The sequence below is a fragment of the Epinephelus moara genome, chromosome 23, assembly GCF_006386435.1.
Source record: "Epinephelus moara isolate mb chromosome 23, YSFRI_EMoa_1.0, whole genome shotgun sequence".
Classification (NCBI taxonomy): Eukaryota; Metazoa; Chordata; class Actinopteri; order Perciformes; family Serranidae; genus Epinephelus; species Epinephelus moara.
In genome coordinates this window covers 24,971,250-24,989,030 of record NC_065528.1, presented here as the reverse complement: position 1 = coordinate 24,989,030, position 17,781 = coordinate 24,971,250, and the positions used below count along the sequence as shown (strand labels likewise).

The window sequence follows — 17,781 nt, the reverse complement described above, 5'->3', positions numbered from 1 at the left end:
TTACTACGATAACATTTCGGCTGGCACATGAACAGACACAGTGACTGAAATAATAGTGATAATGATAAAAATAGGACAAGAATAACCTGATGACATCACACACGTCGTGAAAGACAACCAGGCATGATTGGTCATGGACCATTTTATGACCCCATAATCGCTTAATTTGAGACAGTCACCGTCAGAACAGACATAAATGTTGTGCAGTGTGAACCCAGCATCAGAGTGTCCCTTGGAGTGAAGAATTTTATTTTCACTGTGAATTAGAAAATGGTCGGCGGGCCACCTGGCACCCTATCACGGGCCAGATTTGGCTTTCAGGCCTTAAGTTGAGTATCACTGGTCTACAGCTTGTGAGACAATGTACAGCAAACTTAAACACATCGAACTGTACACCAGAATATTTCAGGGTTTTAAATCATGACAGTACACACAATATGAAAGAAGCTTCTCCCAAATTTACTTCCTCAACTTCACGAGAAACTTGGCGCACACATGTTGGATCACCATAGCAACATGCAAAGAGGGCTACCACCAAGAACTTGATTTTTAGGAACAGGACTGTTATTTCTAAATCTACTTAAAGCAACATACAACAATCAGTTCACTCTTAAGCGTGAGTTTGAGGGACTCCAGCGCTCAGGTGGGACTAATAACACGTGTTGGTTGTATAAATAGTGAACATGTGGGTTTAATGTGTTTCATTATTTTGTTTAATGACTGGTTTGTTGCTGCCTGATTCCAGTGCTCACTCTCCACCAGCCACAGCAGTAGGATGTACTGCTCGACAAAAAAAAACTGTCTGGACTGGTGAAGTGGAGGTTTGTTTCCATAGTAACGTAGTAGTCCGCTGCTCTGACTGGAGAGCCTGTCTCCGTGGTTACACTTTGTGTACACTCCAGTGAGGCTCTCTCTCCTCCCTCTCCCTACTTCCTCCCTCCTCCCCTCCTCCTCCCTTTCTCACTCCAAACTTTGATGCCAGTGGAGGATGCCAGCCCCTCTGCCTCTGCCACCCTCCCCAGATCCCCCCTCGCTCAGGTCGGCCCGGTGCCCGAGCGCTGCCACAGCCTTGGCGACCTCTCCCGCTCGCCAACTCAGGGTCGCAGGGCGTATGCCACGTCCTCCTCCGCCGACGTCTCCCCGCTCCGGCGTGTCCTGACTCGCCGGATGAATACATGCCCCCACCATCACCACCAACACCACCACCACCAGCAGCACCAGCAGCGGCAGCCACTTCACACCTCCGCCTGCACCGTGGTGCTAGAGCAGCCTGTCTGTAGCCCCTTCTCCCTGTGGCACTTTGTCAGTAAGTAGGCCAGGAGAGAAGCAAGGGAGGCTGACTGTCGCTCCCATGGCTGCCTGCGCTCCTTTGACTTACTGTAAGCATGCTAGCTTGCAAGCAAGCTTTCTCCGCTTGAGGCAGTTGAAGGATTTGTGTGACGAGCGTTTACCATGACATGTCTTATCGCCTGGCATAATCAGGCAGAGAGTGTAATCACTCAGTCTATGTCTGGACCAGTGACAGCAAACAAAGGATGTGAACTAGCACACTAGCCACGTCTCCCTCCGACCTGAAAAGATGGGACACTTGGTTAAGTGTGACTAAGCTTGTTGGCTGAGATCCTCTCATTCCTACACACGGCGCCCCTCCTCCAGAAATCTCCCAGCTCTCCCTCCTTCAGAAAGCTCCCACTTCCTCCCCTAACCATCTTCTCTCGGAAATGATCCCTGATTGACAGCATGTCATTTGCTGAATTTTGCCGCTTCCTTGCCTTTGGATGGGACTGAAGACCCGCACCATTGATGCTCTCTGCACCCTTTCTGACCGCCAAGTCCCAGCATGGGAGGAGAGGAACGGATATAAGTTTAAGAGGGATGTTGTACCTTGCACGGTAGCCACACCTGCATCTTTCAGCTCCACAGTCCCACCTCTGTCCAAGTTCTTGCAGTTTAAGATCATACCCTGCCAGTTTTCCTGTGGCTACACCCGTATCTTACTGGATAAGCTTTACCCATGCCCCCACCCTGTGAGCACTGCCCTGCACCAGCTTTGAGGTCCTTTCAATCTCTGCTGTAAAGTATTCACAGTGTTTGTATTTGGTTAATTTGTTTGCTTTTGTGTCCTTTGTAGAGAAGCCGCTGTTCACGCGGGACCCCACTCAGCTCAAAGGCAGTTTCTTGTCCACATCACTCCAAAAGAGCAACATGGGCTTTGGCTTTACTATAATCGGAGGCGACGAGCCTGACGAGTTCCTCCAGGTCAAGAGCGTCATCCCCGATGGGCCGGCCGCAGCTGATGGAAAGATGGCCACAGGTGAGCTTCAGGCATGAACAAAAACACAACCACTCTGACAAATACAAAGCATTTCTTTATCTTTGTTTAACCATTAACAGTGGAAGCACATACAATCACTGAACATTCACATGAAGCTCAATAAAACTCCCTTATGGATCCTCTCAATGGGAGATATTGTACTTTTTACCCGACGACATTTATTTTGTAACTTTAGTTATAGGACTGCAGGACTTTAATAAACTCCCAACAGTATGTAAAGTAATTAGCTCCACATTTACCAGCTGCAACCATGTTTGGATTATGAGACAACGGGCCCCTGGGCACTGATATGCAAAAGGCTCCACCACCTCTCCTATATAAAAGAAAGACACACAGACATTGTGATGGTTTAGCCTCTCTTTTTGTTGTGGTTTTATGTCTTTTTTTTTGGTCGTTTTGTGTCTCGCTGTGGCTGTTTTGCCCATTTTTGTAGTTATTTTGTGTCTCTTTGCAGTTCCTTTGCATCCCTTTGTGGTCCTTTTGAGTTTCTGGTCAGTACGTGTTAATTTGATTGACATTTTGAAGGTGAAGGTCAGGGGGCCCTGACACTTGGGGCCACTGGGCCTGTGCCTGGTAGGCCCATTCATTAACTCTCCATGGCCGCAAAATGAAAGGGATGAACACATAATTAAAATCCAATGTTATTCCTAAATGGGCCATTCTACATGATACGTACTTGAGTCTCATTCATGAAATGTTAGCAAAGCTGTGAGTAGATTTGCACATAAAAAACCTTGGTACTAAAAACTGTATTCATGAACGCCGCAGGAAACTCGGATTTGATCTAAAACGTGTGTATGAAACATATGTGTATGTCCATTGTCAATCAATCGTATATTGATGGTGCGCTCCTGCTACAGTGACTGCCATATATGGAGGTGATAATTACTAGGGACAGGTGCGTTATGTTGACCTGAGAACATGGAGCACACAAAGAAAGAGAGAGAGAGAGAGAGAAAGGAAAATTGTGCAACGCTGAGATTGAAGTTATTTTAGGTGAAGTGGGGTTGAGTAAAACATTTTGATTTTTTCTGTTAGTAGTAATGTGACAGGGACAGGTGAATCAAAGGCTTGGAAGAAGGTAACAAGTGCCGTTAACTGTGTGTCATGTGTTGTAAGAACCATCCAAAAAGTTTAACGAAAATGGTTCGACATGAAGCGCATTGCAATTTAGGCACTAACCCAACGTTAAGTTTAACAACAAGTACGATAGTCTGGCATAACACCACACCTTCTCCCTCCAAGTCTCTGGCAGATTCAGGTTCACCAGCTGCCTGGTGTGACCCTCTGCAAGTGTTATTAAACAAAAGCTCAATTTGAAATTATTTTTACGTCTCCCACGTCGCATCTCTGATAATTAAATTAAACAAAAATGACATGCAGTTTTGTATGAAGTTGATTTAAATAACTCATTCACGTTTTTAAGGACCCTAATCTGAAGTTTAAATCTGCTAAATACCAACTAATTCAACTGAATGCGTTTTATTTCTAATCTCTTGTCATGTTTAACTTACATATCTCAAAGGCATCTGTGTATTGTGAACATAACAGAGCACAATATGAATTAAAACTGTAATTTCTAATAACAAGCAATATGACAAGTAATGAAGTAATGACAAGCAATGTTTATGTGCGATATCTTATTTACACAAGCACTGGGAGCTGATTTTGTAAGTGCCTACGAAAAGATCGAAGCTACTATCATATTGATGAATACCGAAATGGTCCGTGTACTTCGCAGCCATTCATTTTTCGTTTCGAAATAACAAATTGAAACACGGAAAACCAACCATTATCCGTTTTTTGTTTTGAAATGACCAAACGAAAAAGGAAAAAAACGATCCGTCTCCCGTTTTTTATTTGATAATAAAGAAAAGAAAAACGGAAAACAAATCGTTATCCATTTTCCGTTATCCATTATCCGATTTAATTTGGGAATTTAAAAAAACCCTGTGGGAAACTCTATTTTCTTCTCTATTTTTCACCACAAGCGAGCCACCACTTTTTTTCGTCCTGACAAGCCCCTGCTCAGCACACCACCTCCGCACATTCCTCTCAGAAAACCCCCGTCTCATTCCAAACTGGGTACATAACGCAGCAGCGATATCAACAGTGCCGCCTGACGCTCTCTGACGACACACATCTCTTGACGGGTCGTTCGTGGAGCACATAAGAGCTATGAAATGTACATACAGAGCATGTACATTTCCTATAACTACTAGAACATTGCTTTATCTGACATGTTATGCTAATAAATAACTTTTCTAACTAATCTAGGTCACGCTACATGGACAGCAACTAACGGCATACCACATTACACATTACATGTCCGCAAAAAAATGATGTGCAATACGTGAATTAATAAAAAGTTTTATTACCATGGACCAAACGTTCCTTTTCATCCGCCAGCTTTCTGTGAAAGTGACGTCAATTTCAGTCAAGTCGGCAACTCCTGTTCCAAAATTATCTCAGAGTTTTTTTTTCCGACATTAGCAGGCGTTCATGTGTATTTTCCCAGTCGGAAAGTCATTTTTCCGATTATTCCCGACACCACATGAATGCAACTTACTGGTCACAGAGAAGAAACGAACAAAAAATAGAGAAAGGAGTTTCCCACGGGGTTTTTTTAAATTCCCAAATTAAATCGAATAACAGATAACGATTCGTTTTCCGTTTTTCTTTTCTTTATCATCAAATAAAAAACGGGAGACGGATCATTTTTTTCCTTTTTTCGTTTGGTCATTTCAAAACAAAAAACGGATAATGGTTGGTTTTCTGTGTTTCAATTTGTTATTTCGAAACGAAAAACGAATGGCCGCGAAGTACACGGACCCTAAATACACGTTAATTTCTTTGTGCAAACAGTTTACACACAAATTTGTTCTGCTCACGTTTCATGACTGAGACCCTTTCACTTTTGGTACTCTAAGCATATTTTGAAGCTAATACTTCTAATACAGAGCATCTCTACACTGTGGTATTACTCGTTTCACATAAGTTAAGATCTGAGTAATCTATCTAGAATAAGGGAAATCCTGTAAGTGTCCACATAAGAGCGTTCCTTAGAGGTTTGATTCCTGCTCTGCTCCATTTACCAGCGTACATCCAAAGAAACGAGGTTAACCGTAAGTTTTCAAGCCCCACATTTTTCTCCATTCACCTTTTTAATGCAGTGCAGCCTACATAGAGTCAAACTCATGCAAACATACCCAAATAAGAACACTGTATATGGTTCAGACAGTGATGTATGTAGGTTCCTCTTCAAGATAAAATGGCTGCACGTGGATATACATGCAGTGTGTGTGCAGGTGCAACTTGCTAAGCTGGCATTGTGTTAGCTCTGTATGTGTGTGTGCACATGCGTGTGCACCAACTGCAGAGTTTTGTTCCACCATTAATCATGAAAGGGACTTTATGATCACCATAAGTCCTAGCTGTGGCCACATGGGGGTGGAACTGCAGCACACACACACACACACACACACACACACACACACACACACACACTGAGACCGACCAGCTGTACTAAAGGTCAAGGCAACAGAAGTAGCAGGTTTGTCAGTGCTTCTCAGCATGCAGTGATGTTTCTATGTGTATACACTGGAGACAACACAAAGCACATAGAGCAATCTGGTCAGGGAGTTTGCTCTGTAAAGCTGGTCTGCTCCAAAACACTTTTGAATTGTTCTATTTCATTGCGCTTGTGACTTCTTTCAGAGCATTGGGTCATAAATGTCTGTTTCTTTATAAATGGGATGGTGCAGCAGTCCAAAATAGATCCCTTGATGACTAATAAAGCTCGTCCTGACAATACTGCATATAAAACACTCTGAGCGTCTCCTCCTTGCTCCGTCTTTCAGAATCCCCCTTTTCTTTTTTCATGTTTTCTCTCCCCAGAAATAACTAACAAATCCCTCTCACATCTCTACTATCCCACCTCTCATCTCCTCTCCTCTCCGCCGCCTCCTCCCTTCAGCTCATCTCCATCTCTATCTCACCATCCAGCCTCCATCCCCCAACTCTGCCTCCCCAGACTTTGTGTCCTACTTCTGCAGTGACACTGCTAGCTCCATCACAGTAACTCCGCGCTCGCACGGACGTGAAAGCAGGCCTGCGGAGGTGTGAAATTCCCAATCCCAGATAGATAATTTGTGCCGCTTTCTCCACATGACCCCTCACGACTGTCTCCATTACGTGATTACACAACCAGGGAAAACATGTTCAAGAACTTATTGTAAAAGTTTTTTAGAATATTTGATTTGGGGACTGGTAGACCACATGCAGTGCGGTTTTGTCCAGGCAAGATATTTTATGTTTTTGTAGCTTTTTTGTGTGTGTCCTTACATAAAATATGGGATTTGTTAGCTGTGATGTTTTTGTGGAGTACAGAGTAGTCTATGAGTTGCGTTAGCTTGAAGTGGAGAGGTTTAGTTTGGATGCCAGAGGCAGCGTTTAATACAAAATTGAGTGGGTTTGTTGCAACAACATGTTTCAAACTGGAGCGTCTAACTGCTGTAACATTCATTCAGCAACAGAGGGTTATTCTACTGAACTGAATCCATATACTACAGTGTGTGTGCTGTCAGCATGACATGAGATACTAAGGGCATTTTTACCAACCAATGAAGGAACCCTATTGTAATGCAAGGAATTGATATTACTGATGCAAGTTAAAGTTGCCCTGTGGAGTTTTTACATATAAACCAATGCCCGTTACATTACAGCCACTGCCAAACGAGTTATTAGGATGATCATTGAACGCATCTCCACCACACAATAGTCTCTGGTTTGCTTAGAAGCGCTATTGCCTTTCAGGAGCGACATTCCCGTGCTGTCGCACAGGAAATGACGCATTTGACGTAGAGTTCAAAGAGCGCACGCACAGTTGGAAATGTCGGAGACGACGAGGCTAGCAGAGGAGCTACTGAAAGATGTCTGAAAACCCAAAGAAACGGCCCAGGAAAGCTTCCGAAGCCTCTGGAGCTGGTCCCGCTGGTCCTCCCCAACCTCTGCGAAGGAAAAAAGGCAAAACGAGAGAGTGACAAACGCAGAAATCAAACCAGAGTAGAGCCCGTTTCACACAGAGTGTGCAAAGTGCAGACCTCCGCCGATGAACCCATTCATTGTGTATGTGCACAAGAGCGCATCGCTCTGCCGCCAAGCTGTCTGTATATTTGTTCATAGCAAATAAAACAACGAAAAATAGGCGTAGGTAGGTAAATAGGTGTGTCATTTAGCTTTAGCTCCGACCTCTGGATAAATAAAGCAAAAAGCTAACGTTAGCATTTTGAAGAGCGATGGACGAGACTGAGGCTGCAAGGTTATACGTCTGTGGGCATCCGCTAACAGCTTATCAGCTAGTGTCAAAATACACATTCATGCAGCGTAATATAAACGAAAAAAACAACGGTGCGGGAGCGTCACTCATATTGCCGACATCATCGAATGGTGCATGCTGACTGTTATTGTTGCATTACTCAGATGGTGCAAATGGGCAAAACTCCACAGGGCAGCTTTAATCTCATTTTTGGGCTGAAGATTCTCAAAAACTCACAAAACTTTAAATCAAATCTAGTGAAAACAGGGATATTTTGATTGACTTTGAATTTGGTCTGTAGAAACACCTTAACAATGGAAATTTTTTACTTTTTCGGAACAATGTTGCCCATGGTGTGGCATCTATTTTGCATCTACCATGAAACAGGAAGTTGTTGTTTCTTTAGTGTACATTGTCCAATCTGCCCCAAATTTCACAAGCTGGATAAGAGTCCTGGCCTGAAAACATCTACATGCCAATATTGAGTCAGAGTAAAAGTGCCACCTACTGGCAACAGGAAGTAGGCCTTGGGTCCATTTCCATTTCCATTTTCAACTTCTTATCCATGTTGGGTCATGGGGGCAGCAGGCAAAGCAAAGCACCCTTGGGGGAGCCCAAGGCGCTCCCAGGCCAGATGAAACCAACCGAACTACATTATCTATGAAAAGTAGAGAACTCTGAGGTCCCCAAACCGGACCCCTTCCTCCTCCCGGCTGCACCTTGAGATCTTGTCCATGAAAATCACAGACCTGATCAGTGACAAGGGGCAACCCTGGCAGAGGCCAACACCCAACAAGAACGTGTTTGACTTGACACCAAGTATGCGGACGTAGCTCTCACTTCACTCTCGCTCTCACGGACCAGATGGCTCGTAGCAGCGAGCCCGGTACCCCATATTTACACAATATGCCCCACAAGAAGTTGATAAAACCCATCAGTCTTATTTCATCTGACATCAACTTTTGAATCATAGCAATCAAATTTGAATGTTTTCATTCAGATTTGGACTTTTTGGTGACAGTAGGTCCAGCTTTTGCGAGCAGATTAAGCTAACGTTAGCTCTGTGAGTTGGTTGCCTGTTGTTTTCTGGCTTTTTAATTTTTTCAACTGAGTTGTTTTGATAAGAACAACTGCATAAAATGTTTTTTCAATATGCACTTGATTCAACAAGATACCACGCTAAAAGATAGACACTAAAGCTACATGTGCCAGACAAAAAAAGTGAGCATCTTTTTGAATTAATGATCCATGGTAGCTGACATGTGAATAAAGAAATAACAGTGTTCTTTTATTGCAGTGTACAGCTCATTAGTCCCAGTGCGATCAGTAGGACTCATCTATCAGACTGTCGTTAGTCTAACTCTGTTTGGCTGCTTAGCTAACGTACTTGTTAGTATTCTCAAACTGTATCTTTTGATTTTTAATTTCACAATTTAAAAAAAAAAAAAGGCTTTTAGGATGGGGGAGTAACTGACGTGTTTGACAAATGCGTTTCTGATAACGTTGGCTTGGGTGGCTGGAGTGTAAACTTCCAATTTCAACAAAACACAGGACAGAGCTGCTAACGTTAGCCTAAACTCTGTTAGCATCTAGGACCGGGAAGTCCTAGATGCTAACAGGGAAGTAGGAAAATAGGCTACTACACAGCGAAAGTGCTGATTATGAACAGTTAGATAATTACACAATGTGTTCGTTGCCCTCAAATATAAGGCTTGGTTACTATTGTTGAAAGTAGTTAGCTAGTTAGCTGGACAAGCTAACGATTGAAGCTAATGATTGGGCAAATAAACACACCTTTTTTTTTTCTTTTTTTTTTTTGTTTGCTTTTGGAAAGGCTAAAATAAGACATATCTTTGCCTGACCTGCCGAGCCTACTAGTTTTATCTGCATAATTATCATTCTAATAATTATTCTAATCATACCTGCACGTCTGACGTGGCCCCGTTGTACTTTGGACGACACCCTATTTATCCTGACACACACACAAACACACGAAACACCCCGGCCTCTAACAAATACCTGCACCCTGCTGAGACTCTAAACTGCTCTGTTATCGTGGCCTCACCTCAGCGGGGCCACAAAGACCTCTCGTTATGTCGACAGACTCTTGAACACACCATTAGTCGGAGATGAATATGTCATGAGGAATATGTAAGGATGGAACGATGAAAGATGAAGTAACAGGCAGCGCGGGCCTTGGTCCCAGCGAGTGTGCTGTTTACAGCTAAGGTCAATGTGATTTAGAGTGTACGAGGGACCCAACAGCAGCTTTCATAATTAATGGAGAGGGGGCTGGCCATGAGTGTGTTTTCCTCCAAGAGTTGACGGGTTCATTTCTGTGCACTTGTATGTACACCTGTGTTTGGAACTATATATTTTATTAAGGCCCATTTTACTTAGACTACAAAAAGACATATTTTTCTTTTGAGTAAATGGTCACAACATACAAATACTTCAGAATGGAACAGACTATCAACTGAAGTTCAGGGACTGTGCCGCTTCAGAAAACAGAGAAATAGCAGCAGATTTTGTACTTTTTACACAATAGACTTTACAAATGTTTTATATATTGACACTTGAGAGTGTTCTGTCTTTTCTGTCTTTATTTGTGTGCTTGGTAACATGCACAAACACGACCAAGCCTGCCTGTACTGATAAATCAGGGCAGCAGGAAAAAGTGTCGGCATTGACCAAGAAACAGCTACTGGCCTGCACACCAAAGTCACCCTCCAAAAACTAGAGCAAAATTTACAGGATAAAACCCATCCCCTTCACGCCAGATTCAGTCTTAGAAGCAACCTGACCCGCGGAAAGAGACTTAAAAAAAAAGATCAAAGCAAGCAGAAACAAGAACTTCTTTATTCCTCGAGCCATCAGCCTGTTTCACATGCAGCTAACAGGTCTTGTGGCTGGCCAAATGAACTTATGAACTCTTATATCAAATTTGATTTTACTGATTTGGATCACCCAATTTGGATTTTATCAGCCCATTAAATGGCTGTTATCTGTGGTCTTTAGCCTCAGACATGGGTTAGACGGAGCCAGCCTCATCTTCTGTCAGGTTCAAAGGACGTTATCAGTCCATTAAATGACCATTATGTCCAGCGTTGTGAAATAGTTGCAGTTTTGTTGTTTTACTTCCACTTTCCTTAAGTTTAGGTGCAAAAACTACTGTGTAGGTTTAGGAAAACATCATAGTACATCATATAACATAACTGTTTCTGTTTAAAATAAATCAAAGTTGAGTTTTGGTTTAACACAAGACACCCTGGACATTGACGCATTGGTCTTTATAAATGCTACACCACCTGCCTTCATTTGTAGTTCCCGTCCTAATTATTAGGGTCACGAGAGGTCGCCACTCAACATGAACGTAAACGACCACAGACCCTTTCATGTCTTGATAATGGCCTGCTGAATAGTAGGTGTCGTAGGCCCCTTCGAACCGATATCTATGATGCTTATAACCACTGTTAACAACCATTTAATGGTCTAGTAACAGCCAAACATCTTCATGTCATTAAATATGTTTAATTATGGTGTCATTTCCACCTCACACTTTTGGTTTCGTACCCCTAGAACGGGTATTTAACTCGCACTGACATGTATCTAAACCTTAGATCTGTTTTCAGGGTTTCCCCACATGTTCATGGACAAAATTTCAAAACTTCTCCATGACTTTTCAGGGATCAATTTTTTCTTGCCCTACTTGCCCGGCGTTTTTCAAAGGTATCATTCACAGAGCGTTAGAATGGATACTGAGTAGGTGGCACCTTGTGTGGTAGCCTCGGCCACCAGTGTGTGAATGTGTGTGAGAATGTGACTCATAGTGTAAAAAGGAGACTAGAAAGGCGCTATACAAGTGCGGTTACCCTTTACCATTCCCTCTAGAAATGTCATAAAACGTCCCCATATATTACCAAAAGTAGAATATTTACCCTGTATCATGAAAATAAGTTTTTCTCTGGCAACAGAAAGTGACAGTCCAGTAAGCCATAGATAGTGGATTTCCAGAATCTGGCTATGGTGTTTTTTGCTTGGCAACTTAACACCTATGACACGGGAAAGGATGTCTTAAACCTCTACCCACAAAACCTGGATATTTGGGCAGTCCCATATGCAATGAAATAGCATGTCCTCTACACATGTCAGGGGATTTAATTTATTTAACATGGTCGGAGTTACATATATTCTCATTATCCACCTCTATTGGAGTAATTTAAAATGTTTATGGATTGTGTTTGAGCTTTCAAGCAGATTGCCTGCCAGTCCTCGGCCAAGATTTCGCCACTCTATTGTTTTTTACTGTGGATTTTATGGTGTCTTTATGTCTGGAGCACTGGACCAAACACATTTCCCCATGTGATGATAAAGTTGATGTGTTGATTCAGAGTTTTTGTTTTATATATATGCTTTAGATTGAGAACAGTCACTTGGATTTACTCTGTGGTGCGCACAGCATTAAAAAGTTACACTTCAATATGACTGTCAAGACATAGTGTTCCAGTTAGAGTGGATAATCCATAAAAGCTCACTCTTAGGAAAATAAGATTAAATAAGATTCAGTTCACCTCCATTGTGCTGTGGTGGTGCAGAAGTTTCAGAGGCATCAAACTAAACCTATGTGAATGGCATATCATGCATGATAGAAGACGTGTCTATAACTTTCTGTTTCACTCTAGCTGCATTTCCACCCTGGTCATAAAGACTGAGATCTATGGATACAGCAAGGGCGCCACGAGGTCATGGCACCATCATTTGTTTTCTGCCAGCGTGCTCAACTATTGATTCTGACACTGGTGCTCAAGGCAAATGTCGTCCGCGTTTACCCGGATTAATTAAAAAGTCCCTCACGTCACGTTGCCTGGAGGTGTGAGCTCGCTCTGTCAATACCGGCGGAGCGTTCAAAGTTGGAGAGCATTTTGTCCGCAACAGAGTTTACAACGAGAGAACATTTCGGTGATATCTTAACTTCCATTTACCTCAGCTGTCGTCACCCAGAGGAGTCGGCGCCTGGGCTCCACTTCAACAGTCAATCCAGGAGATCAATATGAATTGCCATGTTGTTCTTGAAAAGTGTCATTGACCCAGCCATTAGTGCTATTATAGTCTCCTGCTCATGTTTAGAGAGAATTGGACGGCACGGAGCTTGTGGTTACGAAGGTGAGGGCCAATCACTGAAGCACATGCTTTGCTTATTAATCATGACAGATCTTTGTTTTTCATTTTCTCTCTCTGCGGCACACGCCCACCCTGCCCTCTCTGGAAAGAGCATGACAATTATACCTGCAATTAGATGTTTTCATTATCAACCCAGGTAACACTGTTTGTAAGACTTTAAAATGGATCGTGCCTTGTGTTCCTACTTGCCCATTGTTGTAAAAACCTGCATGGTGCCTGCACAGCGGAGCACAAAACACTATATTTAGTAATCTGGTTGAGACAAAGATAAGCCTGGATGTGGAGCGCTTTTGTGTGGGAACATTTAATTGTCAGCTAGGTTTTTATCTACAGAGCACTGAGTGCAGTATATTGCAGAGAGCAAATAAAAGCACTTGGCCCCATAAAAGGCAAACATTTTAGCCACTTGTCATCAGCAATATTTTACACTTGAAAGGCAGATTAGACATTATCTGTGGTTCTGTTTGTCTGTAGAAATTGTTTATAGCTATAAGAGAAGTCAGAGGAGACACAGTGATGATGTACTGTACAGCTGATTGAGTACCAGAGTAGCTGTCGAGTCCTGACATCACATCACCGTAAATCAGAGCAGTTTCTCATTGAGGCTTTTACTGATCTTTCTGAAAAAGTAAATGTGTACCTGGGGTTTACTGTGCATATTGTAATTCTTACATAAATCAGTACCTAGTACAGAAGCTGATGCTAAACTTTGACCTCTTTGGTTTTTAAACAGCAATGAATTTGTTAGCATTTGTACAACCACAGCTCTAATATACATCATCATATATCCTTTATCCATGATATCCTCCAACTCTTTCCTTTAATGTCTTTCAAACCTTTTAGCTGCAGTCTCTCCACCTTCCCTGTTCTGTCTCCGTTATTTGCCATCGTAGGTTAGTTTCACAAAAGTTTCTACTTCCATGTACGACTGGGCAATGTGGAGAAAATCAGATATTGCGATACTGTTGACAAGAAACCTTAGTATTGATATTGTGACGATATTGTAGGGATTGAGGATTCTGCAGGTCATATGTCATCCACTAAGCTTGCCCAGGTGCTTTGTGTCTCTTTGTGTCTGAGCGGCAAACCAATAAACGTCATTGTGAGCAAGCCGGTTATCGTCATGAGCACAAGCCCACATTTAGCTGTGACTCAGATGAGGTAACTCGTTCATGAGCACACACACCCACTGAGCCAGAGAACAGGTTGAGAGCTCAGTGAGGCTCTTGTTCAGCGAGCTAACCCAGTAGCTCAAAGCACACCTGCCAAACCGACAAATTATAACCTATTCAAACTGACGTAGCGAAAGGTACTTTCGTGATGGATATTTTGCGTGTTTATGTGACTGTGGCATGTAATAGAGTTGTTTTATTTACTTTTTTATTCTTATATGACTAAAAAGGCTAAGAGAGCCTGTGGAACATAGCGGACTTGCCACTCGACAGCTGATTGAGCTGTTGAGATGTGTGTGAGCAGCACACACATCGCTAGAACGGCAGTCAGGTTGCCATGGTCATGTTGATCGATTCTGTACAACTATTAACCACATGAACATTCTCTGTTTGAGAAAGAACATTAACCGAAAGACAGGAAGTAATACTGAATACAGTGGGGCTTTAAAACCAGGGAAAGAACACGTACAGTTTTACGATATCTGAAATCTAAGACGATATCTAGTCACATATCACGATATTGCTATAATATCGATATATTGCTCAGCTTTACTTTCAAACTGTGGTTTGGAACATCAAACCATTTCCTTTCCTGTTAATTTATGCATGTTTAACTAATCAAAACATTTGCCATACTTGTGTCTGAGCATGTGAGAGGCCCAATCTCAATCCATCAAACTAGTGCCCTTAAATCTAGACAGTCTTAGGTCTGTGGATAATGGTGTTCATTCAACATCGATATTTCATTATCAGAATGCCTGTATTGGTAACCCAGTTGTCTAAAACCCATTCTATATATTTGCAGTCTTCCCAGTTTGATTACGGCTGGTGACCTTGGTCAAGGAAAATTTCTTTCCCCTCTCTGCCCTGTCTGTCTCTACTGTCTTCTGCCAAAAAATCGTTGGCAGAGTATCCTCTAAAAAATTTGATGCCCGTGCCATTACCTTTACCTAACGTGATCCCGATATTTCCGCATTCATGCATTTGTTTTTAGCAGACGCCACATGCATGTAGTATAGCCATACTTTCGAATGTTTTGGTGGCATCTCGGCATGCTGCCAAGTCCTTCAATTTCCCTGCACTCGACTTCACCACACCATGGACTGTAAGGGTTGTAGCTTCTGCCATGGTGGGCCAATCAAACGTCGCATTAAATCGAAGAATGCTAGCTATGATGGGCTGCAGGCAAAACCATATATATAGCCATTTTTTTTCTAGACCTGGGTAGGAAAAAGATCAATCAAATGTAGGTATGGTTAGACTGAAAAAATGTCAAAGATTTTGGGTACTGGGTTATTTTCCAAGGTCATAACCTTTATGGTATTGAGTTCAGATACCCAGATCTGCTGTCTAGGCAAATGGAATGGATCATACACCATACTTGACAGTAATATTGTAGGGCACTTTCACTCTGTCGCTACCGTATCAGTTCCAGTGTTCCAGCCATCACCCCTGACCATTATGTTTCTATCTGTCCATCTCTTTTGTCTGCAGGTGATGTCATTGTCTACATCAACGATGTGTGCGTCCTGGGCACCACCCATGCTGATGTGGTCAAACTCTTCCAGTCAGTGCCAATTGGCCAAAGCGTCACCCTGGTCTTATGTCGTGGCTACCCTTTGCCCTATGACCCAGAAGAAGCTGCCAACAGCAACAACAACACCGCCACCACCACTACCATCATCTCCCCGCTGGGCATCATGGAGCAGCGGCCCATCATGGTGAACGGCAGGACGGGCTACGACAACTACCTAGACTATCTTTCACGCACGGCGCGCTTTGTCACAGACCCCAGTCAGGACCAGGTCAACAACGCCACGCAGCAGCTGCTCACCCCTCACCCGGGTGACACCCACTTAGACGGCTCGCTTCCTCCCACCACGGGGACCACACCTCCTGACAGTGTCTCCATGGCGTCATCGGGGGCGACCCAGGGGGAACTACTGACCCTGACCATGGTGAAGGGCATAGAAGGTTTTGGTTTCACCATTGCGGACAGTGCTACAGGCCAGCGAGTCAAACAGGTGCTGGAGCCTCAGGGCTGCCCGGGTCTGTGCGAGGGGGACCTGATTGTGGAGATTAACAAGCAGAACGTGCAGGGATTTGCACACACCCAGGTGGTGGAGCTTCTCAAGGAGTGTGCCGTTGGAGCTGAGACCATCCTGGTGGTTCAGAGAGGTGGAACAGGTAAGACCAATGGCTGCCAGCCCCATCACCAGGAGAACATGTTACCATTGTATGTTTCTGCAAACCACGGATATGTTACATTTGTACATTGCATATTGGGCCGCATATCACTGTTTTTAAACTAATGTAGCATGTGAGCTTTTGTCATTGGGAGGTGAAGGGGATGGTTTATGGCACTGCCAATCTGCAGACCACTGTTCAAGACCAACAAACAGCAATGCTGGTTGTTTGTTGGCAACCCTTCACCTAATTTTCACAGGTGTTTGTGACACCATCCCGAATGTTTCTGGCGGCATTTGTGGCTCTGACTCTGATCTGGGAGTTTTTAATGACACATTGTGGCACCTTCTAGCAGCGTTTGAGCCATCTCACCTGGGTGTTTCTTACCTAAGCTGGGTGTTTTTTACCGACTCATTGTGCCACTTCCTACCGGCATTTGAGCCACCAATACTGGGTGTTTTTCACCAACACTTTGCAGTGTTTCCCAGTGGCATTTGTGACACAGGACTTGGGCGTTTTTTTACCGACACAATGTTTTTTAAGCCACGGAACCCAGGTGTTTATCACCGACATATTACGGCATTTCCCAGCGCCGTATTAGCCTAAGAACCTAGGTGTTTTCGACCAACTCATAATGGCATTTCCCAGTGGTGTTCTAGCCTATGAGCCTGGCCAATTTGCACGAGACATCGTGGAGTATCCCGGCGGAATTTTCCAGCAGTGTTTGAGCCATGGAACCTGGGTGTTTCTTACCAAAGCTGGTTGTTTTTTAGCAACACATCGTGGCACTTCCCAGCGGCGTTTAAGCCATCTTACCCGGATGTTTTTCATTGACGAATTGCACCATTTCCTGGCAGCATTTGTGGCACCAAACTTAGGCATTTGTCACTGACACACTGCAGTGTTTCCCAGCAACATTTGAGCCAAAGAACCTGGGTGTTTTTCACTGACTCATAGCTGACTCATAACTCATAATTCTGCTAGTGATGATCTCGCCTATGAACCAAGCAATTTGCACTGAGACATTGTGGCCTTTCTTGGCAGCATTTTCCAGCAGTGTTTGAGCCATTGAACCTTGGTGTCTGAAGCCAGAACATGACCTCCTAATCATAACCAAGTGATTTTTGTGTCTAAACATAACCACACCTTCATCACAGCGTTGTTGAGGGACATAGGGTTTCAACATATCAGTTACAACATAATGTACAAATGTAACATATCGCTGGTTTGCAGAAACATACAATGCAAACATTTTTACTGGCGATTGGCTGCGGATAGGGATGCTGGGAAGATTGTTGGCTCGACACGAGCACTTGAATCTCTCTGCATCCACTCCATAATTGCCCTTCTAGCTGCATATCTGTCTGCCTGTTCATCTGTGTCATCTTTTACCGTCGTAGCCAAGTGTGTCTGTGTGTGTGGTTCAGTCCGAAGGCTGCAGAAACCTGTCATGCAGTCCTGCAATTCTCAACAATGGCTGACTGATGCACAGCTCCTCTCAAGTGCCCTTTCTATTGCTGTTTTCTTTACTCAGCGAGAAAAGCAGTTTCCTTTACTTTACTTAAGTAGATGCCACTGTGCTCTGCGTA

General features: G+C 43.4%; 1 protein-coding gene across 5 annotated transcripts in view; it reads left to right on the top strand.

The window, feature by feature from the left end:
- Positions 1-17,781, top strand: part of magi2a (membrane associated guanylate kinase, WW and PDZ domain containing 2a) — a 385,047-nt gene that overhangs the window by 299,914 nt on the left and 67,352 nt on the right. For all 5 annotated transcript variants that reach the window (XM_050036738.1, XM_050036737.1, XM_050036735.1 and 2 more), the window contains exons 9-10: positions 2,132-2,314; positions 15,500-16,192. In XM_050036738.1, coding sequence (XP_049892695.1) covers positions 2,132-2,314; positions 15,500-16,192 — 876 coding nt within the window. The remainder of the gene's footprint in view (positions 1-2,131; positions 2,315-15,499; positions 16,193-17,781) is intronic.